This window comes from Nilaparvata lugens, chromosome 1 (genome assembly GCF_014356525.2).
Source record: "Nilaparvata lugens isolate BPH chromosome 1, ASM1435652v1, whole genome shotgun sequence".
Lineage (NCBI taxonomy): Eukaryota > Metazoa > Arthropoda > Insecta > Hemiptera > Delphacidae > Nilaparvata > Nilaparvata lugens.
Window position 1 is genome coordinate 77452880 of NC_052504.1, and position 26634 is coordinate 77479513.

Sequence of the window (26634 nt, forward strand, 5' to 3'; positions counted from 1 at the left end):
GAAACGTGACCAATTAACGGCTCCTGGAATTCTGCAAGAATGACAGTGACCTGTCCATTCATAAATCTCTCAATAACATTCTCCGGAACTGTCACTTGTGTTGTTGTGGCATCCCTTTTACCATGCCTATTGTATTCATCACAGCACTGTTGTAACGTAAAACGGCTGTCCGTTAGCTTTCAGTCCATTGATAGATAACTTGGTCATTTACAAAAATGAATGACAGTTGTCAGTTTCCAGGAGATGACTTTTCTACGAAACAGAAGACAATAATGAATCACGGCATTCCTTCCATACCTAATAATAATAACTCTGGATATGATATTAATCATGTAATTAATCAATTACTTCCAATCCATTCATTTTCTTGAGTGCGCAATGGTCACTAATGAATAGATTAGTTAGTACCTATAATTTTGTGAACGATCTTTATATTTTAAATTTTATCATGATTTTCATCAGCTACACATTTTCATCGAATACCTCTCAGTCTTTAGCTGAAAATACTTTTAAAATGAAAGACAACACTCGAAAATTATCATTATTTTCAGAGAACTGGTTTGATTCAACGTTGTTTTAAAAACTAGGTACACGTCGATTTCAAGCGTACTTATGAAAAAATTCAGACATACAGTATCTGAAGTAGTCTCTGTTGATGTATAGTCTATTGTATAGGCTGTACAGTGGACTATGAATATGATAATCTATTGTTTCTTATTTGGTAGCGTGGACTATAATAAAAGAACAATGGTCATTAACACACACATTGGACTATATCACACTGGTCATTAACACACACATTGGACTATATCACACTGGTCATTAACACACACATTGGACTATATCACACTGGTCATTAACTTGAATTTCCACAAAAGTTTTAGAAGATTGTACAGCTGAACCCGTGCATAGTCGGATGACTGAGATTAGAATTTGATTATTTGCAGTGTATAAATTACTTATTTTTAAAAAACAAAAAACATTTTATTAGACTATTGTAATGACCTTTTGAGATTCATCAAACGTTGGATGCCAATGTAACTAAGCTGCACCCTCAGATCCTCTTTATAAATACAATAATTTTTAGATTTTTTGATAAAAATTACTTGAAAAAATCGTGAAAAGCCTCACATGCATTGATGGTACACTAAAATCATGCCGAAATGCAGAGATGAATTCCATTTTGTCATTTCAGGATCATGAGTTATTATATAGAGTACTTGATACTTGTCGTTGCCGAAAACAGGGGATTCCTGATAGTGTCACAAATTTGTGTTATGAGCCCAATTGATCACTGTTTCCAAATTAACTGTGGTAATAGAACAGTCGGTTTTCGGCAACTGGTCATGAACCCAGTTCTATATCACCCAAACATTCATGCACAAAATTTTCTCCATTATCATATTATGCGAACTTATTTACGTGGCTGGAATATAAGAAGTAAGTTAATCAACATGAAATTGAATCAGAAAATATTATTTGGGACGATGGGAAGTTCAAAATCCATTTATTTTCTGCATTCAAAAGGTAATTTACTTCTCACAACATAATGTATTAGTACAAAACATTGTAGCCAGTTGAAATCCTCTTATACGAGTAATAGGGCTTGACATTCTTGAGCAACGTCTATCTAGGTTTCAAATAAAATTTGATTCCGAAAGTCATCAAAATATCATAAAGCGTTTATCATAAAAACGTACAAAATGCCCTGATACAATGTATTCCAAAATACATAAATGACTGATGACCACACCAAACTAGCGTTGGTGGCTCGGATTCCACTTAAAACGTTTCTCTACTCCTCCAGGATCCAGAAAAAATTCATAAAAAGAAAAATAGATAAATCTTGAAGTTTTGTTATGAATCGTTTATTTTTGATTGCCTCTCGTTAGGAAAATTGAAGGAAGATTAATGGCAGGGTGACTATGATGCGCGTGCGAAAGAGTCCTCTCACGCTCACAGGAACACACATACCATACAAATTTACAGGCTGTGAAAGCAACAAAAATCAACATCCGTTTATGCTGGAGAAGGTAAGCAGATGATATTGATGGTGGTGGCCACCTTTCGGGTGTCTTCGGTGAAGATCGTGAATCTTCGTAACAAGCTCGTTGTGATGCGCCCCACTCCCGACAACACGCGCCAACAACCCAACATAGCGGCCGTCGACTCCAACTCAGCTCAAACGAGATCGGAATTCGGTGCTGTGTGCGTGTGAGGTTATGTTTGTTCGCTGTTTACTGTTTTCTATCAACTTTTCGCCGATTTTAACAGTTTTTTAGACGATTCGATGTTAATTTGTAGTAAAACTGACAATGGAGAAGCTGTCTGTCTTACGTGCCATGGCTTTTCTCATGAAATTTGTGATCTGCATGCTGTTTTGTTGTCTTCCAGCTTCGGCCAGACTCAATCTGTACCTGAACCAAATCGAAGTTCGCCAACTGCTTGGTAAGTTTAACTATTTGATCTTATTTTTGTAATAAAATAGACTAATCTCAAAATACCTCAATATTAATACCAATAATTTAATCATCTACTTGTATAATACTCATATTTATAATCAATTTGTGATTTGTTGTGAAAACCTAACCTATAAATGCTTTCAATAACCTATAAGTCCAACAATTTCTTCACTTACAAGAGGTCTAAAGTAATCTAACTTAATTGCATCTCCTGGAAAATATTCAACTATCTCATTGTAAAGATTATAAGTATAAATCTTGATAGATTAAAAGGATAGTAACTGGTAATTTAATATTTGAGTGATATCATGTACAACACAGATTAAAGTGTAGTTTACTTCAAATTAATGTTGAAAAATACATTGTTTCTGTATTATAAAGATTCTATAATGTGGATTGAATAATGAAATAAGTACAGTAATACTCACACATATATAAACACTCAAGAAAACTTAGCTTAGTAAGTTTCAGAACCATGAACTTCTTTTAATTAATATTGGAACTTGAACAGTTCACTGTGATAGATTTTTATTATGTTATGAATATGCTCTTAAAAATTAAGATGAGCAATTATTAAATCAATTTTAGCAAGCTCCATTCCTTTCTAATGTTTATTTATAATGTTTCTAATATTTAAAACATATATTTTTTATTTTAATTTAAATTTAGCTTTTTATTTTGGATAGTAGGTACTCTCTCATAGAATCTCCTAGCTTTTTTCTCTGTTGGACAATATTTAATTTTTGTTTTCATATAATAATCATAATATTATTTTGTAATTTATATGTTGAATTATTGCAAGAAACTAGTATTACTAATCATCAACTTTAATACAATACTATAGGTAATTCATTTTTTGAAAATAGTTTTTTAAAAACCATTATTCAACTTCAGTACACTTTCTAAGTTTGATTTTCTATCTGGAAACTTTCATTGTTAGTTCTATATTATCTATAAGAAAAATAGTATTTTGTTTTTGCCTCTAGAATCAATAAGAAGTAGGTATTGTAAATTATTCTTTTCACAAATTGCATCTCATATTAATTATAGGCTATATGATTCACCAAATTCAATCATTATACCTACAATTTTTATAATGTATGAAGCATTTATAAATTAAAAATCTGCTTTCAATATCAATAAATTGGAAGATTGCGTATACTTTCCCCGATTGTAAGAGACTACAATAAAAAATTAACAGAACCCAGCAGTTTCTCATTCTCATGCCACTTTTAATGAGGATACTAAATCTTTTTTAGGAAGCCGAAAATTTTTATTGCTTCTAGAATTCATCTTCAAATTTCCATGTCTGGCATCTCAGCTGGAAACACTCGTTAAAAAGATTTTATGGATTTTCTTATCGGCTCTTTTGATTATTTTACGATGCTTGTTATTTGTGTTATCATTATACTGAAAAAACATTTTTTCTATAGAGTGTAATATTTTTCGGTAAAATACTCCTTCCATGTAGGATATTCTTTTGAAAATCTATTGTTGTTCAATTTCTTTTTATATTCTACATCCCAGATTAGTCCCGTCATTTTTGAGACCTGTATGTTTTAGTATTGGGTGTCCTATTTTCTATTTATTTAGGACGACTGCAAAACATGTATTTGGTGTTTGGGGGTCAAAAGAAGGCCAAAATTCCGTTGATAAGCCTCCTGTATTGGCTTTCGTCATCCTGTTTTTGGTTGCTCTCTCTGCGATAAGTCAAGGCAAAGTCAGTCAAGACTTCAAGCGTTTTTTGTGGCCAGCGTGTGGTGGAGTGGAGTGATACAATCAGCTAAACCCAAGTCACGAGAAGTGAAGTTAGCTAGAATGTCATCTCTAGTCCTCGTTTGGGACCATGTACATGTCATTCCTTTTGCTAGAGATGCAAAGGGCTGATAGTGGTGTGTCACCCAGCGGACCGGGGATCCCCTGCTGATAGGAGAGCGAGGGTGGGTCCGTATCCGTTTTGTGTCTGTGGTGATGAGGGTGGGTTATTCGTTATCCACTGAATAAAATAGACAGGACAGGCATATAGTTCTTTTCCCTCAAAGCTTTTTTACTTCCATTCCTTTTGTGCATCGCCTGACCTGAAGACAATTGGCGACACAATGTCCTTAATAGATATCCAGTCATTGAAACAAGACAGTTGAATTGTTTCTGTCTTGTGTTTTCTCATTCCCGTACTTTTAAATAGATTGTCACATACTGAATCCTTTGTGCACCTTGTGAGAAGAGAAAACCTCCACATGAACTGCGTTCCAGTTTAGCTATACTAGAACCTTGAATGATGTTATCCATTAACTATTGTGGATTTATGTCCTTTGTTTTTATTTTCCAATCAGTTCACAAATTACTACAACACTGGTCAGCTTTCTTTTCATTATTTGGGTTTTCTATTTTCACGTAGGTCTATCTCAATAATTATTGGTCTATCGTATTGTCTTTGTGGTATTCCATCTAGACCCCCAAAGAATTAGAAGAAAATCCATTACTTGTTGTATTATCCCACCTGTGAAACAGTTTACCACCCTCGAAGGTATTGAAGTCTTGTTTATGTATTGACATTTCTCGTAGCCCTAGAGTACTTGAATCTGTAATAAAATCTCAATAGATAAATTTTACAGTCAATGAGTATTTGGATGCACACAAGGACAATATACTGTCGTTTGACCTGTCATCTTGCCATCTTGATTTTTTTTTAAGTCATCTATCCAGCTCAGGATGTAGAAGGAGGAATTGAAATCATTCACTACAGGCTATCGTTATAATAAATAAATCGTTGAAAGTTCAGTTATTTAGTCACGTTCTCTCATCGAATTTAACAAAAGATAATAAATTAAGAAGCAAAATAAATAAAGATGAATAGACTTATAAATTGACTTATAGGAATTGTAATAAAAATAATGCAATATTTATTAACATACTCCAAGTAGGGTTCATTAAAATTTTCTTAGGATGGAAAACTATGTGGTTTGGGATCAGTAACTATTGAATGAATATAAAATTCTTATTTAAACATCAGATTTATTTATTCGTTGATATAATTACAAATCATATGAATATGATCGGGATAGAACAACAGGCATAGCCCAAAACTATTCTGTTCCCAAATTTTGATAAATAATGAAGTGTCCGAAAAAATAGGTTAATATGTTCTTACTGAGGAGATTTAAAGTTCAAAGTTCTGTCCAAGAATATATATTATTAGATCATACATATATTAGACAAAATCAGACAATAATGTCAATGCGATCATGCGATTGTTGTTGGAAAATAACTGTTTACAAACCATTCTAACTTGCACTGTGTATGTCAATTTTAAATCATGTAGGCTGACATAACTCTTCACCCTCTGTAGCCAATTTGAATTTATGCATTTGCACCCTTGAAGGGGTACTTTGAATACTTGGGTGGGCTATTTTCAGGATTATGCGGAAAACTCCAAAATATACGCCACATTTGAGAGCAGTTGACACGCCGATAAGTGTGAGAAAATACTTGTAGTTAATGTCCCGCCTGTACCTCGCGATAAGGGCGGACGCCCTCCCTTTGAAAGAGCCGCTGCAGAATATCCTCTCCAAGGGTCCTACGATTTATGCCATCCTCCAGGCTTCCTGAATCTATTTTATCTATACTTTCCTCCCTCATAGTTGCAGTGTTAACCCTCCAAAGCGTATGCCCATTTCCTCACGCGCTATTGAGCTATAACTACTGTCAATTCCTTGAAATAGGTTCCCTATAAATAGTCTAGTTCCTCTCAGGACATCCTCTCTCTTTGTTCAATCATAGGGAACATTGTAAATTTTCCATTCATCAGCTGTAATGGTCGATCCATGTCATCGTTAGTACTGTGGTAGATTTAGCGACTGTTGAATAACAGCGCTAAGAGCGAACTCAAACGTCCAATTCAATAGAAAAATTCAATTCCAATTCAACGTCCGATTCAATTAATGTGAAAGACAAATAACGATTTGTTTAAACTCTTCCAGATTCCCAAGAATCACAGATTCTGTGATTTTTCGTTTTAATTTCTTGGTTTTTTACATTATTAAACGTTTTTAATATGACCTCCGAATAATTACAGAATATTGTTCACTATAACTTTAATAAGTAGCCTACCTGATATTATCATGAATGATGGAATGATAAATATTGTCAATGAAAATTTGAGAAACCATTCCATCCTTATTTGATAACTTTTAATTATTGTTGACAGTAGAATTTAATGAAAGATTCAACGCTTTTTGGTGATTCTGTTCCAAAGGAAGAAGATTTGAACACATTATAATCTACCTACATAGTACACCAATTTTACTGTACTGCATTATGTAAATGTAATATTTAAAAACCGCTACTTGTGTTGTGTAAATTCCCACACAATCTTCTTCAACTGTTACTTTATTCACGATCTTCAATATTATCTATCTCGTTATAAAATTCTAATTTATTTATTTCGTATAGAACAATTACTGCAAAAACTATTTCAAGTTCAGTGTTCGTATACTTTTCAAAGGTCCAGCAATAACATTATAATAACCTTCTCTGTATACTGAGTTCAAATGTTTGGTAAAAGTAGAATAATCACAACTTTTCTTTCTTTATTCAAATAAATAAACAAACAAATCCATCCCAAAACGTTAATACAATATTGTCTACTAATTTCTGTTTTGTAGCCTACAGGCTACCCTGTGTGGGGACACTTGAATATTTTATGTAAAAAAATAGTAATAGGCCTATATGAATGTAAATAATATATCATAAAGAGCATAATAAATGAATATATACCTCGATGAATTGACAGGTTTTATAATTTGAAAAAAAAATGAATTTTGCAAAAATTTCCGTCTTACGGTCTTATCATAATATTGAGGCACTTCCAACGTTTTGAATTGGTAATTTCATTACATTTAGAACTGACGCTACCAATTTTTTTTTCAATTGCCAAACACTTGTGCTTGAAATGCAGCAATAAGCCGGCTTAGTTTTGAGCAGCGCGTTGTTTAGCCTGAGACTTGAGAACTCGGAAAGTGTTCATGCAGACTGCGGCTCGCCCATCCGTGAAGCCATCTGATCGCCGGCTCACTTCACCTCCTCTCTTTCCAGGATTTCCATCCGCCAATGGAAATTTGTTAAGATCTTTTACTATGTTTTTGTTGGAAGAACCTGCCGCATCGTCGGCTGGCTGCATTCTTAGCCGATTAATCGTGAATTAGTTCGACCTTTAAGTCGAACTGGCGGCTTTTATCAGAGCAGCAACCAATATTAGCTCGTGCAAACGATTTTCAGCAAGTTGCTGTTTATTGTTTGCTTAACTCGTGACAGGAACATTCTCGAATCACACACCTCTTCGGTCGCGCTCAATAGATCGTCAATCTCCGTCCGCCCGTTTACTCAACATCACCATCGTTCAACAAGATTGTGTAGTATAATGCACTCTGCACTCTCCAATCAGGCGAAGTGTATAGATCTAAATTCTCTCACATCAATCATGCCAATCAGGTGCAATTTGCAGCTGGCGGTGGTCCAGTATTGATAGAAGATGTTTATTTTTAAAATGAACAATAACCCATTAAAATCTAGAAATTCGAAGCAACCTATTTTGGATGATCCTTTGGATGTTTCATATTGTTGTTATGTTTTCACATAATTATTTTGATGTGAATTTGAGATCCAGTCTTTTGATCATATAATCTAGATTACCTATTATCAAACACATTTTCAAAATCACAGAGGCTATTGTATTCTAGTTTGATAGTTATAAATCTTCAATATTTTCACTTATTGAGTATATTTACTATCACAGAAGACTATTGAATAACAAAAATGTAGTGTCAGTCTGCCAGTATTATAAAATACCGTCTTCTGCAAACGAATGTCCACATTTTTTAAATTGATTTGTTCTTTATACAAATTCATAATTACATACAATTACAAAATATCATAAAAATAAAATTAGTCAATTATAATAATATTTTAAATGAGAATGCCAATTGATTTCAACAGTTTACTCAACCAGAATTATTCTTATAATTTTCAATAAGAAAATATTTTTAAATGAAATATAATATTTTATCGACGCTTTTGACAAGGTATGGTAGAGTAACCATATTTATGATTCGATTGCTCAGAACACTTCTTGATTACGATTCTTTCTGGTAAGTTTTGTCAATACAGAACCAATCTTTGACTGTGACTTGCATCTAACTTATCAATGTGAACTCTGAATTAGATAATAGGTTAGGTTTTGAAGAGGGGTTGCTCGAGAGCTACTGTTTTTTGCTACCTCCTTTTCCAATTCTAGAAAAGGCAATACCTTGAGAGTGCACCGTTCTCCTTTCGAACTTTCTGTCCAATGAGATAAGCTGTAGGGCGTCTGTGGTGTGAGGGGGTGCAGGGGTCTCGAAATTGGAAGAGGTGTGCTGTTGGAAATTCTGCCACCCTCAATTTACTTCACGGTTCAGTAGCAGGGGTGTTCCATCTTGGTCCTCTGCCTTCCTCTGTCTTGCTTACACAGTTCGATTTTACCGCTTTCCGGGATTTCGATTATAGTTTGAGTGCCCGATAAAACTGTCCCGTGCGTTCTGCATCCACGCTTCATTCCGTCCAATTTAGTTGCGACCCTCATCCGGCTCGATGATGATCATAATGATGCCGTAAACAGTAGCTCCTTTGTTTTCGATTATGACTATGTCTCTTGATACGCTCCTTTGCCTTACATTCATGATTGCATCCATTGGGAGTCACTGTTTGCTTCAATACAATTATAGAAAAGATCAATAAATTCGCGTCAATCCACTGAACTAAAATAATACAGTCCAGTTCATTATCAACAGAATTAGAGCTTTGACATGCAATTCACTCTCTGAAATGTCTCAATTTAGTTTAATTCAAAATTAAAAAAAAAAAAACACCAATCCCTTCGTCATTCCTGATTATTCAGTTAAATCACATGGCTGTGATGGTCAATCTATCAGAACATAACGGGGTTCGTAGTCGTTCAAGTCTCGTATCAACTGAAATAGCATTGCAATGAACGATTGATTTCTGATTAAATGTTCGATTAAAAGTGGGAATTCAACTTTTTGAATATTATATTATATTCCAAAAACCTCAATATTCAAGCTTTAAAATATAAGTTTTTACAAATACTCTTTATTCACAAATTCCCAGTTCCAGATGTCATTGCAAATTGCAATCTGGCTGACAAGAAGAGCCTCAAATTCTAGATGTATTGCCGATAGCTACTGTCCAATCAAGCCACTCAATCGAAAATAGAATGGGATTTCGAAGGACCCAGCCTCTTTGTGAGCCCTAATCTCCAAATTGAATCTGCAATTTTCAGAACACCTTACTCTATATTGCAACACTTTATCTGTACAGTCGGTTCTGGATTGGATTAAAGGGTTACAATCGATGGGTTCATTTTGAAGCAGGACCAAATGAAATGTTGTCAAAACATGAGAGAAATGTGATATGAATGTATTGAGTGAAGGGGTGTGTGTGAGGGAGAAAGTGTGTTATTGTTGTGAGGGTAGCGAAGGGTCAGGGGGAGGGGTGTAGCGTATCGACCAGCGAGGAGCAAGTCGCAGCATGCGAGGAGGCCACTCACAGCATTGTGGAGGAGGGGAAATGTGGAATATCGAGGAAGAAATCCCGTTGGCACTGTTCCCTCTTGAATTTTCCTCGCAGCTCAACTCATCCCCTTAAATAATCAAACTTGTACTGATGCCCCTCGGTTTCCCCGCCAGGGGAAGAAAGTAACGAGCCAGTTTCCCCCTTCCCTTCACCACTTGAGACGGCGGCCACAGCCTTTTTTTGTAGCCGCAGCTCCGGCGCCGTCCTTGCAAGTTTAATTAAGCGAACTCGAGATGCTTTTTAAAAGCATCCATGTTATACCCTAAATAAGCGGTCGATTTTACCCTGTTTGCAGTTGCTTTCACTTCTTAACTTGCTTATATTTCGCTCGTTTCATCATGAATATAAATTCATTTACACGCTCGGGATCAGTTTCAGGATTGGATTTATTATTAAGGTTTTATGATTTCTGGAACTTCAGTTGCTCAAGATTGATGTGCATATGACTGATTACTGCACATAAAACTAATCATTCTTGTGCAATAAGCTTGAGATGAAAATCTTTTCATTAAGATTATATTCTATGGTTCTAATTCCATTGGTGGATATCCCTGTTTAGGTCGTTCCACCTCTTCATATAAACATGCCATATAGGCGACTTAGTCGATTTACTATTGTAAAATAGAAGAAAAATGAACTATTCTTTTTTAAGTGGTCTCTGAGTCAGAGGATAAACCAAAGTTGATGATAGACATCAATTTCTAAGTAGGCCTAGTAATTTCCTAAGTAATCTTTGCTATAATTTCTAAAGAAAATTAACTTTAATGATCGAGAAGAAAGTTTCAAAACAAATCTTGGAAATTCAAATTTCTTTCTAAGAAATTAACAAATAACAAAATTAACTTTAATAATCGAGAAAAAAGTTTCAAAACAAATCTTGGAAATTCAAGTCTCTTTCTAAGAATTTGATTTTATTGCCGTACTCGATTACTTGAGCAGACCTCATTACAAAGTGCGGCTCTTCTCCCATACATAAGAAAAGAAGCACGTCGTTAAAATATTGAAATAGGCCTATGTATATTGTTTACCTCTAGAAGCATTCTTTTTCGTTTTGAGAGTTTTTGAAATCCTTATTACTTGTGCTCTCTTATAGAACTGAGGTTTTATAAGATAGGATTCAACGTAGGAACTCTTTGTCTTTTCTGAGACGAATATTAAATGAGAAAGAAGCAGTCGAATTTATGTGACTGTGATAATGGGACTTCGTTCCTGTTCTGAGATAAAAACTTGACAGGCTGTTATGTTTATTCTGGGAACAATTTTGTCGGGAACTGCGTAAGCACCTGGGACATTCTCTTATCTGGCTGTGTGTACATCAGCTACTGCTGGATTAGTTATGGAGCGTTTCTGGAGACAGCTACAAGACAAGGATCCAGCTCTGTACTAGGTGAAGATAGATGTATACATGCTCTGTCAATGCAGTTTAGAGCTCACTCAGGTATTATGTATAATGGAGATAACACTGAGTAAACACTTCTTTGGCAGCAAAGCAAATACTTCTGTTGATACAGTGTTGTTTATAAAATTTGTTACTCCAGTTATCAGTAACTTTGGTGGCCTACTTTCTCAAGTTCACTGCAATTGTAAACTTGAGTACTTTTAAACTTATACAGTACGTCTTTATTATATCTTACTGTATATCATACTCATACTATACCATCTCCCACATAATCTAATACATCATTAATGAATAAGAAGAAGAGAATCGGCGATAATAAACAGTACTTTCAAATCAACCCCACCCCCTTAGCACAGTGGGTAGGAGTGAGGACTTTTGATATATTATATCATACTTCATGTCATACTTTATATCTTTATGGAGGGTATTTTCCAACAACCTAGTCATTGCCAAAAGTAAACAATAATTATTCGTTAGATATTTTTGAGAATCAGAATCTTTTTTCTTGTGAATCAAATCTACAGTTATAGTTGTGCGTGTTGGCTGGATTAACTACTGTCTAGCAAGGTGTTGATGAAACAATACATAAATGAACGCTTTAGCGAACATGCAAGGGGTGCAACAAGGAGAGTCGGCTCTGTCAACAGGAGGAGAATGAAAAGACAAGGAGAGGGGATGGCTGGATAATGAAGGGCCGTCAAGAAGTGTTAATAAGAGGAAGCAAGGTTTCGGTCACGATCCTCTCATAAATCCCTTTGGCAACCAGTTCTTCTCTGGGCTCTCCTCTGCTTTTTGCTCTCAGTTTTCTTTCTCCTTCTCTCACCCTTTCTTTCATTTCACAGCTTCAGTGCGATCCGCGAGCCACTGCTTCTCTCACATCGGTCACGCCTTGTTCAAACTGTCTCTATCGTTTTGCTCTAGCATATATATATATATTGCTCAAACTGTAATATTGATGCTTTTCTTCTTCTTCCTCCTTTCTTCTCTTTTTATTATTCACCTCCTTCATTATCTTCTCTTTACTCTCCTACTTTCTTTCTCTTCTTCTTCATATTCTCCTCCTTCATCCTCTTCTCTTTATTTTCCTTTCTTCTCTTCTTCTTCATCATCATCATCTTTTTCTTCATCACCTTCTTTTTCATCGACATCTTTTTCCTTCCTCTCCGTCCTCCTCCATCAATCATCCTCCTCCTTCATGTTTTCTCCATCTTCTTCCACTATCAACTCAATTCATCTCAGTCGTCTTCTCTCCCTCTGATCGTCTATCCTTTTCTTGCGAGTAGGTACCATTCAGTGTGGACAGATAGCCGTATCGTGTCGGAATTAGTGCTCGGCTCGTTTCACAACAAATGTTCCCAAACATTGATTGGATGGATCAAAACACACGGTACACTACATCTGTCTGCACCCATTCATTCACTTTCCGAGGTTTTATGATGGCAACTCGCCTCATGAATAGGTTAATTGATTTATTACCCTTGAAACGTGTGGTCATTACCAAACAGAGGATAATGTGAGAATAGTGAATGTAAATAAACAGAATACTGTTTGATGAAATACCTACATAGAGCCTATAATAGATTACTCTCGAACCTTATCTGAATAATGTCTTGAGTTCTCAAGAGGAAAATTCATTCAACAATTCAGATCAATTGTTAAGATCAGCTGTACTCTTAGAATTAAGTTTGTTTTTCGGCAATTCTTCAAAATTATATTTTTAATGTCGATATTTCCTATTTTATTCATAATAATGTGAAATATTTCTTCTATGTTTAGTTTTGAAGCATCTAAATTTGAAAATCTACTTTGTGAAAATACTTGGGGACTGAAAGTTTTGTGAATTGAAGAACTACACGACTTAACCTATTTCGGACTATGTGTTATCTAAATTTGGGAGAGGAATAGCACCAGGTTACCTTATTTTTCCTCTCCCTATCATTTTGAAAATGTAATTATTGTATAAATGAATAAAGAATTCAATTTTATTCGAGAAATCCCATGATGTAGAATCATCTAGTCTTCTAGTATTTGATTATGCATTCAGTACAAAATAATTATTCCTATTTGTGGTTACTGAGGGATAGTGAAACTCGTATTATTTTGAACATTTACTACGGGATTCATTTCTTTAAAATCCCGATATTGATAGATAATTGAATTCTTCAATTTTTAAACAAACTACAATTGGTGCCAATTATTGAATTCATTCATTCATTCATACAATAAGTACATAATCAAATAGCACAAGGTTACCTTATTTTTCTCTCCCAAATTTAGATAAGGTTACACATAGTCCAAAATATGTTAAGTTTTTCACTTCACAAAATTTTCAGTCCTTAAAAATTATTAGTCCTTGTTCATATAGTAGATTTACAAATAGCTCATATTTAGCAAAGACTAAGATCCCCAAGTCGGGCACAAATTTCTTTCTTGTTATACAATTCTCTGTAGTAAATAAATTCCACATTCATTTTATCTATTGACTGCGAAATCCTGTACAGCACAGACCCATTTCTACTTCTAGATGCCGTCAGATTTGCTGGATTAGAGAACCTTCTCAGCTTGCGCAGCTTCACCTAACATTACAATGATTTCTGTTCGTCTGTTGTCCGCTGGTGAACAGACCAAATTCTGTGGAAATTATTGTTGAATGGGGGAACCGTGACGTGTGTGTGAGTGTGCTGGCTGCGTGTTTATTCTCCAAGGTGTGAAATGGAATGGAGCAGTGTGCTAACTTTTCAGTGCTATACTATGCTATAGTAAACGGTTCTCCCTGCTTGTTGCGTCGGTCGGTGCTTATCGCCGGATGAACGGATCTATTGTGTCGTCGATATCGTTAGCTATAGCGTACGGCCAGGCTGCAAAATAAGAGAGAGAAGGGGTGATGATTAAGTAGAAAAGGAAGAGGAAGAACGAAAAGAAAGTAATGGAGAAAGAAGAAGAGTATCAGAAAATTAATAATATGAATAAGTGGTGTAGAGCTGAATCATAAAGAAGTATAAGAACTTTTGATGGAAAGAACAAAGAAGTGGAGGCAGTGGGGTTGGAGGAAGAATAATAGATTGGAATAATGATGTTGAAAAAGAAGAAGATGATGAAGAGGAGGTGGAATTGAAGGAAGAAGGAAAAGGGGGCGAAAAGAAATATTGTGAAGGAGATTAGGCGATGAAGAAGACTGGACCTGATGGTAGTGAAAAAAGAAGAGAAAAATATGAAGAAGGCGAATGTAGCGCGTTCAGAGACCCGAGATGATCTCTTTTCCTCACTCACTCCGTACTTCTGTCTTTTTCTCCATCGACCTCGACCTTCATAAAGCCTCGCATCGCGGCAAAAAAATCTCCCAAACATTTTCTCTCCTTCTCCTGCTTTATCCTTCCAATCGTTCTTCTTAACAAGGAAGGATGGATGTGATTTGGCTTTGGTATGCCGGCCGGCAAACAGAGCTTACTCCACCATTCTCGTGTCTCGTCTAGACTAGAAGACACACCGATTTCGGTTTTGATCGCCCGACATACCTCTCTCTGCTAATTCTCTCTTTCCTCTATACAGTAATCACAGTAGGCTGTTCACTTCCTGTACAGTGAACTTGTCTTACGAGTATAAATTTTGGATGGATTTGGATTGTTGAGCCTAGTTTCCTTTGTTGTGAGAGAAAGAGGTGAAGAAGTATAAATATGTAGACTCAAATCATCCAAAAAATTTCCAAGATGAAAGAAGCCTATATTCACAACTAGCAGGTTACCCGTGCTCTGCAAAGATCCATTTTAAAGCTTGAAAAACTGAAAACTTGACTCAATGAAATCATGAAGAATTGAAAATATTCCGAAATATTATCTCATCCCATGCGGTAGATTTGCTAACAAATGGCTGTATACTTTTGTACAATTTTTGGTGAAAGTGATGTTGTAGTAAACATCTTTTGCAATCATCTTAAACCATTTAAGATACTAGTTCCTGTTGTTACACCGTTATCAATCTCTAGTATACACTGTTTTTGAAGGATGCGACTGAATGGATAGATTGACATAATTCACATTTCCTTCTTTTGAAGTGTTGAACATCCAGGTTTCTAGTAGAGAAAAATAATGATCATTCATAATCACACATACAACACAACAAACATTATATTATCAAAATTGATAAGAAACCTCTATCAATCAAATCTCATTATATTATGGCAGATTCTTCCAGTTATTGTTTATCCTCTCTTTTATGGTGGTGCCTCTTCATTTTAACTCACATTCATGTGAGGTGCAATGTTGTAAAAAATATACATTTGTGTAGAAATGGTTCTGAAAATAATTTTCTTGTGCCGTTGAATATGTTATTTTCTACCCGATTTCATTCACTAATTTGTTTCTCACTACTGGTTTCATAGTGCAGAATATTTCCTTATTGTGCTCTACTTCAACTGCTAAAGAGTACTGTAGATGATTGAAATAGAGTGACACGGTTTCAATATGTTTTACTTTCATTTCACTCAAGCTTCCTTAACAGGTATTGTAATGACCAGTTTATTACATGGACGAAACAAAGACTGACAATGAAGAAATTGCCTTAAATGGTATTCATTTCCAAATGAATGCAAAATAAATTAATGGATCTTTAATTGCTCTTGTGTTGTTTCTTTGGGTACTGTTCCATAGAAAGCTGACATTAAATGAGGAGGAACATAGGCTATTGCCCTACCTCCGTAAACAGTTTACGGAGGTAGTGGCTATTGTCATTTGAAAATCTTCCTTATTTGTCGATTAGAACAGACTCTGAAAAGTATGGACTCTTCTAGTATTTTACCCCATTGGGATTTAAAACAATGTACATCATTCTAGTAAATACGCTGTATAAGAACGGTATATAAAAAACCTGATGGTATTGTAGTAGCATGTAGCAGTATTGAGTGTATTTGGTAGTAAGTTATCAAGGTTTGTGAGCTGCCGTGCCAGTTGTGTGTTTAAATGAATAAGTCATTTACAGAGATGGCAAGTACAAGAGTGAGAGTCGATTGTTATTGCCTGGATGTCTTGTTCAAATGAGGCACAGCAGCGGCTGAAGAAGTGGCTAGAGCTTTTTATGAGTGCAAGTGAGGTGCTGCTATTGCCAATCGCCAATCGCCAATCCTTCTCCTTCATACTTATCTTTCTCTCTCCCCTTCTCTTCTCCGTCTTTGCTTAGAATCGTCTGAATGATTGCGGATTGTCAGGAAGCTCCTGTTGTCTCATTCATTGGTAATGAATTAGTGTCGTGTGCCTTTTATTCTGTGATACTAATATTGATGAGTTGAAAAAGAACAAAAATCAAAATGAATCAATACATCACGAAAGGATGTTGTAAATACCTATCGGTGTTTTTTTCTCATAATATTAATCTGCAATGTTTAGACACCAATCTGTCAAAATGTTTCTAGTTACCTCGGATAACATTTTCCTTTTGGGGATTCTTATGGTTTAGTTTTTCAACGTGCTTGTAGTAACCATAGAGAAAAGATAGCATAAGATGATCTTATTCTATATTATCTCTAAGTAGTAACTTACTGTGATAACTAAGATTTATCAAACTGGTGGAAATTTTTCAATCTGGATTTATAAACGAAAAAGTTCAAGGGGAGTTATGTTGTGTTCTGGATTTCTGTATGTTGTGCTGAATGTCTCAGGTATACTGTGCTGAACTTTCCAGCAGTTTTGCCAAACTCCACTTTCTAACCAGCGTCCATCTTCTGACACCGGTCCTTCCCAATCAGCTTATTTGACTTGGATTGTTGTCGAGGTTCTTCACAGCATGCATAGTTAATTTCCAAATGAGCACCTACAAGAAAAGTAGACGTTTGAACAAGGAGGCGAGTCAGGTTCATTTGTTTAACGGACAGTTTATATGATAATTGCGATTGTGGACGAACAAGCGTCTGGTTTGTGTCTCCTGTTGAGTTGTAAGGCAACGCGCGCAGCAAGAGGCTGCTCACAAATGCTGGTCGTTTTTATTATTAATATTCGTTGCCGAGAGTTTCACTGCCTCTTCCTCTTGTATCCAGCGGGAGACTTTTCGACTTCAAACTTGTATGTGTAGCCCCGACGGGGGGCCTTTACGACTTACGTGCATGCGTGTGCATGTGCGTACGTTTGTCTCCACAGCGGGCATCTGCCCCTACAGGTAGAAAACCATCTGCATGACTCGGGCATCCTTAGCAACCATACATCATCCAGATTTAGTGTAATGTCCAAAAGTTAGTGATATATCAAAACTAATAAAAAAGTAAAACCTCTGAAAACTCAGAATTCGGAGCCTGAAAAAAGCTACATGACTGCGTGTTGCTTATTTATCACTGTACAGGATGCTGCGACAAGACCAATGCAGCCTTCATTAATGTAAATGTATGCAGAAGGTTGCCTATTTGACTGTGTCAGGAAAACATTCGATTATTTTGTACCTCCTCATTTCTCCTTGCCAATGTGTCTCCATTTTTCCATCTACTTATTTTTCGTCTCTCCTATTCCAACTCCTACTTCTTACATGCTCAACATCATGAAATAAAGACAAATATATATTTCTACCACAATCTCACAGCTTTTTCAAATTGGTAGCTTGCTTGTTCCGAATTGAAATTCAAATTGATGACTTTCTCGTTTTGTTTCGGAAATTTCTTATTTGTTTTTTGTTTTGTTTCAGGTAAGTTCATCAAAACAAACTTTGGATAAATAATGTAAGTAAATTCTATAATTCACGTATTTCCAGTTTTATGGTCATCACTAATTCCCAAGAAAGGTATCTGAGTTAGATTTATTTATTTATTTTATTTTTTCTCTGTCATGTAACCCATGTCAGAGATATTTTTATTAAACATGGAAAAAAACATCTGCAATATTGAAAAAAAACTTCACATACAAGATAAGATAAGATATCCATTCATTCAACACAGTATATCATACAGTACACTATAATAAACAGTTGAACATCGTCTAAGAAATGTAATCTAGAATAAGATATTGAAAGAGCCCCCCACATCAATAAAATATAAAATTAGAGAACAAAACAAAACCGATATAATTGAAACAATGTGCCTATACTTATATTTATACAACATGTAAGTGTCAATATGTACTAATGATTACAGAAATCGTTCACTCTTCTAGTCTTTTGTAATCACACATGGATAAACTTCCAAAGACGTTTTTAAAGCCAGCCTTCTTACAGACTACAGTCTTGATGTAACGTAAGTTATAATACACGTTCTATTCACATTTCACACAACAATGTCAGATAATTGAATTCCGTGAGAGTTTTGAGTGAAGTCTTGTGTCTGGGGAGAGCAGAGCTGATTGATTCATCTGCGTTGCATTCTGAATGGCAGGAATACCTTGGGAAAAGCTGCACCTCTCCAGCCGCTTCATAATCTTGTCAAAACGTCATTGCTTCTGCCCATTTATGTCTCATTTTTTGTTGCACATCATCTTATAACTTGACATGACATCTCCCTTCCTTTTTGCTCCATCATGCCATATCTATGCTATTCTTCCTTACAACGAATCTTCCCCATCTTATTTCTGGTGGCTTTGGGTTACAAGCCTCATTCTTTCTCGTTTTTTTTGTATTATCTGGCTTCCAATCACCCCCAATAATATCATAAGCTTTCACCTTTGTATTCTCAGAAGGTAATCGGATAAGGAAGTGATTTCTTTTAAGGACTCTTGTAGAAGAAACCCATTTTTCGATCTTTGTAGAAGATCGATTATGTTATATATAATTATATTCTGTATAGGATTATGTCAATATCACAAAATTTATTCCACATAAATCAATCATATTTTTTAATTAAATTTATGAGTGAAACTAGAATATATTAGAGAGTAAAATATACTGTTTGTCTAGTACAAAATAAGGCACTCTAGTAATAAATAATTAGCTCCAGTAATAATAAGTAATAGCTCCATAAATAGGCTCAACTCAGAACATTAGGCTTACCCAACACTTACGCGACTCAAGTCGAGAAGAGACTGCGACTTTAGTCTCTTCTCGACGCAGCATGTGTTTCCAAATGGTTACACTCAAACCAGTCGATTCTAGTCTCCGCGACGTCACCATTTGAAAACATATGCTGCGTCGAGAACAGACTAAAGTCGCAGTCTCTTCTAGACCTGAGAATTGTGAGTTGAGCCTAAGAGATTTTAAGATTCAGTATCTTACAATTATTGAACGAATCAATATGCATTTCAATTTATCTGAATTTTGTATGGCATGTAATAAACCTGTTAGTTATGTTATGGATGATATGTGACAATAGTGTTTCAGGGGTGAGATAGGCTACATTCTACATACAAAAATCCAGACCTTCAATGAACTTGTAATGCCCTGCAATAGCAATCCCTCTGCATGGACTTGACATATCCCATTCATCATTATATCATAATGTTCAAATACAGCAATTTCTCTCCCTATTTCTTCTGCATCATGTTTTAATCTCTTCATTGATTCACAGTTTGCCCGGCTCTGCTCGTGGCTTATTTACAGGTCCAGCTGTCTCACCTCATTTGAAACTTACAACAGTTTTTAAGATCCCTACGGATTTAATGTTTCTTTCAACATTTTTATCTTCCAACTAGGACGGATGAGGGTGAAAATGAGGAGGGCCAGACCCAGCTCCCTTCGGGGAATTAATCCTAGGAAGTGTTGTTTTGTCTGTTTTATGTGTGCGCGTGAATGCGCGTCCGAATGTTGTCACAGCTGCTATGTGCCCAGGGAGATTCAGGCTCTGTTATCCTTCTTCACCAGATCCTTTCCATGTTTTTTCTCTTCGTCCCTACTGTCAATATGATTTGTGCCTCTCCTACCTGGCGTACCTAAATCAACAAAGCTCTAATTGATAATTAGTTGGTTCATTGTTGTTTGTTTTCGTTGGACTTCCTCTTCGTCGTCCTGAAGCAGATGACAAGCGTTTAACAAGTGTTGTTGCTTGTCGTAGGAACGTGTGCGTTCGTGTGCTTTGTAAACATGAAATACAGCAATGAAATGGTTTCAGTTTAATAAGCAACTGTTTAAAAATAATTGAAGGTATTGTTGTAGAACTAGAGACAGCTAATCAACATCATACAGTGACTTCGAGTGGGACATTCTAGACATACCTTCCGTTGGAAACGCTTTGAATGTGGAGGGAAATTGACCATTGTTACTGGCTTGCGAAGGAAACAATTTGAAAACTTGAAAACTCCTTTGTTGTTTTCTTCTCAAATTTTGGTTATTGAGTATCCGACTTTCGAGTTGAGAGTATCCAAATTTTTAACAATATTCTATTGATAGTGAACTTGCTATTATGAAGAAAGATTAGACATAATAAATAAGTTCAGAAAACAAATAATGAAAGTTGAATCAATAATCTCTTGTCAGCATCATCATCAACTATTTCCTCCCGAAGTAAAGATCTGACTCATGCAAAAAATATCATGATAAAAATTTCGTATAAATTCTTTGCATGACTAATAAACAAGAAGTTTCTTCCATTTTGAAAATTAAATGGATTAGAAAAAAAATCAATAAATTTGTTGTGAATTGTGACATTGTTTTGATGTATCTATCTTTTGACATCCAAATGATGATTTGAATTCGAATTTTTCGTATCACGGTGCACAATGTTCTAGATTTTATGTTTCCCGTGAACAATCATTGAATTCAGTACTATTATAATAAGTTACATGTGATGCAACACTCCTTTAAATTATCTATAGTAGGAGTAGGAAACAGAAGCACATCACAAGTTGTTTTTCATTGATTGTTGAGTGGAAATATACTGGTTGAGCACAAATCGATTTCAATTATTATTATGACCCCTGTAACGCTGAAACAAACGCAATTAGACGTCTTGACAGTGAAGTACCACTTGAAACACATAATTCAAGTGTGCAACGACTTTTCATGAAGATAAATTGTGTTTTATGTTCACGATGACAAATTAAAACCAACCACTATCATGAGGACAATTCAATGAATTATTGTCTGGTCTTCCTATTCAATGTGGATATCTGTAGCTCTCCGTTTCATAATTAATTATATAGAGGGTGAGAGTGTTTACAGGGTTGTAGGGGTACAGTGATAGTCTACATGTCTCGTCTTGCCTCAAATGAATTTTTTATGAGATTAAATAAGTATTTTAAACATTAAACCTTAACTATTTCAAACATTAAAATAGTATCTCGTTATTGGTTAATCACTCAATCATGTCTACATAGCATTTTATTGTATTATTTAGTTCTATTTTCATCCTCTATTATTCCACTTTGAATTGCGTCGAATATTCGTATCTCTTCGTTCATTTATAGAATCAGATTTATATGGGCAACTTCATTAATATTGTACTGAGTACATAAATATCATTCGTAATTTATTAAGAATATCACTTCGATAGAATATTTTATTCTTTTATAAAAGCATCATTTTCGATCCAGCCTCTGTGATAACGTGATTTCTCAAAACTGTCTATCTACAATGCGCTACTGTATGGAATTTGTATTGCTCGTCTTTATGGTCTTCAACAGTAATTGATGCCTTTGATTTGTCATATCCGATAGGGTCATGTCATGTATACGATCATCTCGTCTCATTTGATCTGTCGCCTGTAGCACTGGCAATATATATGTGGCAAGAAGTGACGCGTCCCGGTCACAAGTTACGACCAGGTTGTATTCCCACTCTGGCTACAATCACAAATCAGTCTGGTTGTTTTTGTGTGGGGATATATGAGTTGATTTACATGAAACTGCGAAGGTTGACAGTTGGGCTTGGGTTGACGCCTGTGGAGAGTTGGCTTGCTGCGAGCATAAAAATTGCCACAAACATTCCGTAAATATAAATCTTGCTCGTATCGACCAGTTTCTTGTAAAAATATAAAACTTTTACGACTACCAAGCAGACATTCAACGTCACGTTTATTATTCCTCGTTTGAATTTCTTCTATTTATCTTGGATGTTTATGGACTTCTCTCAGAAAAAGACAGAATGTGTGGGTGCATACATCAGTACACGGCTCTCCTCTTGTGCTGCTGTAAAATTGCATAATTTCAATTTTATGATAGACGAGTACAATTGCACACATTGTACGCCACGGTACTTCGATTTTAGTTTTCCTATTACGGCGTACAAGTCCTGGCTGAACTATTGTTGAAGTTGGACGCAATAAAAGTTTAACTGTAACTGCATGTGGTTCAGTTGTTCGTGACTTCGCTTGTTGATATAAGAATATTGGAACTTCTTTTACAATTTATCGTTCCAAAGAGGTCGCAGAGCAATGCAAGACATCTATTTCCATCCATGTTTTTTAATGAGTTCAACTTGACAGTTCGTAGCAAAACTTGCTATCCATTAATTTTCAATTTCTTTCATTTATGAAGCATAAAATATCAATATTTACTGATTTTATATTGTTGGATTTTTTTTCAACTTGTGTTGAAACGCAATGGGTCATGAGTAAAATATGTAGAATGTTCGGCCTATTTAGTGCTATAAATTGATTACACTCTGTGAACATTCAATAGGATGAAGCTGAATTCATTATAAATTCAGGCATTTTGGGAGCCCAGTCTAGTCTTCGGGATTCACTTACCCAGCTGAAAATCGCACAACCCCACTCTAATCGTATAATCTCCAACCCAGTTACTCGTTTACCTCTCCATCTCTACCCATTTTTGAAAAGTGAGTGCTGAGAGCCTGAGCGGCAGACGCTTTGTCCTTTTGTTTGTGCAGTAAGGCTCCCTCCTTTTTATGACGCGTCAAAGTGAATTTACTCCACAATGAAATGTTTTGTAAAGAACGGGTCCGGTGTAAGAACAGGGAAATATAATAGTAATGATAATAATAATGTGCGACGGCTTCTCTCTTCGTCTTTCTATCTTTTTCTGTGCCTTCTCCAGTTATAAGAAGATGAGGAGACGTATAGAATATAAGAAGATGCAATACGGCAGCCGGGGATTGGAATAGTGAGGGAAACAGCGTGAAATTTCATCAAACGATGCTGCTCCTTCTCTTTCTTATTCCCTCCTCGTTCTTCTTCTTTGCAGCACGCACACAACACCTTTGACATAAAACAGAATAGAGACCGGAGAAGCAGAGCAACAAAAAAATAAAGGATGTAGGCGAGAATAGGAATAGAAATCCGAGGATCGAGTTTCTTTTGATTGATCGAACGAATTGTACATTCCGAAATGGACATGACGACTGTCATGGCTGCCGCCATAATCGACATATACTGTGAAAACACTTGCCCCTATCGCTTTTATAGGTAAGGTAGGTGGTACCCCTACCCCTGCCCCCTGCCCCGCTTGTCTGCATGTGTGAACTGAAGCCTATCCAATTCGGCGAATCAAAGAGAGACGCCCTCTGGCCCTCTATTCAGCCGACGTCTTGTTTTGACAGTTCGTTTCCTATATACGTAATTCAAACGGCCGTAAGTTGTGACGCATTTCTTATTGTCATCATCTTTGAGTCATTCCAGCTCGAATTACATGCTGAGTTCGGGCATAACTGATCGGCGATGGAAAAATCATTTGGTCGTCTAAATGGGGGTTGAAACGTTTTTGAGCAGTCTGCAGAAGTTCTATGCAGTTTGGTCCATTGGTCCGTGGAATTCAGTGTTAAACTTCGGTTTTACTGTACATCGAAAATCAGATCCTTTTTGATGTGAATACATTGCACTTTACACAGTAAAGCTTTACACTGTTACAGTTTTCCTCAGTTGAACTTTTTGACCTCAACTTACTTTCAAATATCCGCAATGCAAGTCCATACAAGTCCATTTCATCTATAAAGAAGTAATCTTTCCATAAAATAAGAATTTGAATTTGGGTTTAGGGAGTCAAGTGAAATAATGGAAAATAATAATAGTCTAATAATCAACTTCTATCCAGAAACATCATCCGAGGAATTTACTAATAATAGCAATCAAGAAATCCATATCAAAAATCATATTCCTCCATATTTCAATGAATGAATTACATGAAAATTGCTATGGTATCTCAACTAAGGGAGAGATACACTATTTTTGAGATCAGCTCCGTTGAATGCTGTTTGAACTGAATAATGCAGATTTTTTTATCTGGAAAGCTAGAGAAAGTGTGAGAGTTGATGTTCATCTCTAAATTTCTCAGTAAACAAACATTCAGAAACAAGAATAATTAAGGTCAATAACAAGATTAGTCTGGTTGTATAGACTACAGTATTTCCTTCAAAGCTATCATTGATACTCAGCTACGTCTAATCCCATGTCATTACTCTGCTTTCATCTTGCTGTAATTCAAGTTGCTTTGTAACAGTGTGACTGTGGTTGAAGTCATTGTCATCAACCACAAGCCTTGATGCTGAAAGGGGATGACTTGTAGCCTGGACGTTGGCTGCGAAATCGGAAACTCCAAGCTCCAGGCCTCGCCTCGCCTCGACGACATTCTGGTTGTAAAGTGACTCCTGAAACTGGAGACCACCTCCTCAATCACCCCTCACTCACCACCCTCCATCCTCCGCCTGATCAACGGCGACCACAGGCTGTTCCTGACCAGCGAACCGCATCAGCCTGTGGGTCGTCGACAGTTTCAACATCAACGAAACGAAACAGAGGTTAAACAAGTTGAAACTACGTTAACGTGTTTCTTAACACAGAATATGGGTCGCTTCCCTATGGTTTTTATTGTCATTGTCACTGTACAAGAAAATTTGTGGAAAGGTATCTGTAGTAGCGGAAAATTAAAGTGGGTTAATTCATTTAAGTAGTCAATTTTTGTTTACTGGCTCAGGCGTTTTTGTGTCACGTTTTGGCAGCTCTTTTTCCAACAATACGGGTAAGAGAATTTCAAAGTGAGAAAGCTCAAGAACTATAGCCGATATTAGCCTATCAACTACTATAGCGATAGCCTAAGAACTAAAATACCATTATTGATGAAATTTTGATAATTGTATAGTGTTATAGATAGATACTTCAATGTAAACCAATGTAATATGTAGAACACATTGTAGGCTCTTCCAAACAAAATAAAATTTTCAATTGGAGTAGCCTACTCATCTTTCAATGATCACCTTTAGCCAAAGGTGTTCGATTCTCACTCAAATTCTAAAATTGATCGACTTTTGTCTGAAATTTGTCTGGAATCGCTTAATTTTGTAAAATGTGATGTAAACATCGATCGACGTGAGTAAAAATTCCCAAAAGTGCTGAGCGAAGTTGAAGCATAACTACCCATTCCCTCACGGATTGAATTTTTGATAAAAAAATAAATGGATTGATTCAAAAGAGTAAACAGGCAAGTCCATAAAACAGTTGGTTGTTGAACAGTATAGTAACTAGTTAATCAACAAAAATATTCAACTAGTTCAGAGAGGCCACTCTTCATGCCACAGCACGCAGCTCTGTGGTGGTGGTCAGACTGCAGGAATCACGGCTTGGCTCTCCTTCAACAATAGAACAGTCCACCTTCAAGGGCTTCCCAACCGAAATTCGAAACAACGCCATCTGGAATAGCAGTGCTGGGTTCTTGAAAAAATATGTTTTGGTTCAGGGTTGACAAAATTTGACTCCTACTAGTAGCGGTCAAATGACAGTTATGACAGGTGGTTGAAGTTTGTACAAAAACTTCATGATGTACAAAAACCCTTATGGTGTTCTTCAGCATAAATGATCCTCCACTACTTATTAGGTTAACCTGCTTGATATTAAATTTACTATAACAGAGTGAACCTTTTGTAATCAGTTCTGAGCATTTCTCTCAAAGAAAGTTTTATTTAAAAATATACTGTTTTAGAGGTATATTTTTATCTATATTAAACTTGGCGTGTTTCATTCTCTTCAACTATAAAATTTCAAGTTCATCACGAAAAAACTCATTCTTGATTTAATTCTGCAACTAAAAAAAGCCAACAAACATTAATATTGAAATCAATTAAGATGCTGACTATTCTATCAAACCAACCATTTAGATTTGGGACAATGCTTTTCATCCGTGTAGAGATTACACCCCGCAACATCAACAATAATACTTCAATTATTAATGAGCTTGTAATCAGGTACATTTTATGTGGCTTTCAACTCGAAAATATTGTCATTTTCGCATGTAGTCTACAGCTTCTTACCAGCATTGGCATTGCTAGCCACTAAGTTCTAGGTATTGGTTTCTCAACCAATCCTTG

General features: G+C 35.8%; 1 protein-coding gene across 1 annotated transcript in view; it reads left to right on the forward strand.

The window, feature by feature from the left end:
• Positions 1-1990: 1990 nt before the first annotated feature.
• Positions 1991-26634, forward strand: part of LOC111058607 (tyrosine-protein kinase Dnt-like) — a 74298-nt gene continuing 49654 nt past the window's right edge. The window contains exon 1 of the mRNA XM_039443832.1: positions 1991-2448. Within this exon, the coding sequence (XP_039299766.1) occupies positions 2316-2448 (133 nt within the window). The 5' untranslated portion in view covers positions 1991-2315. The remainder of the gene's footprint in view (positions 2449-26634) is intronic.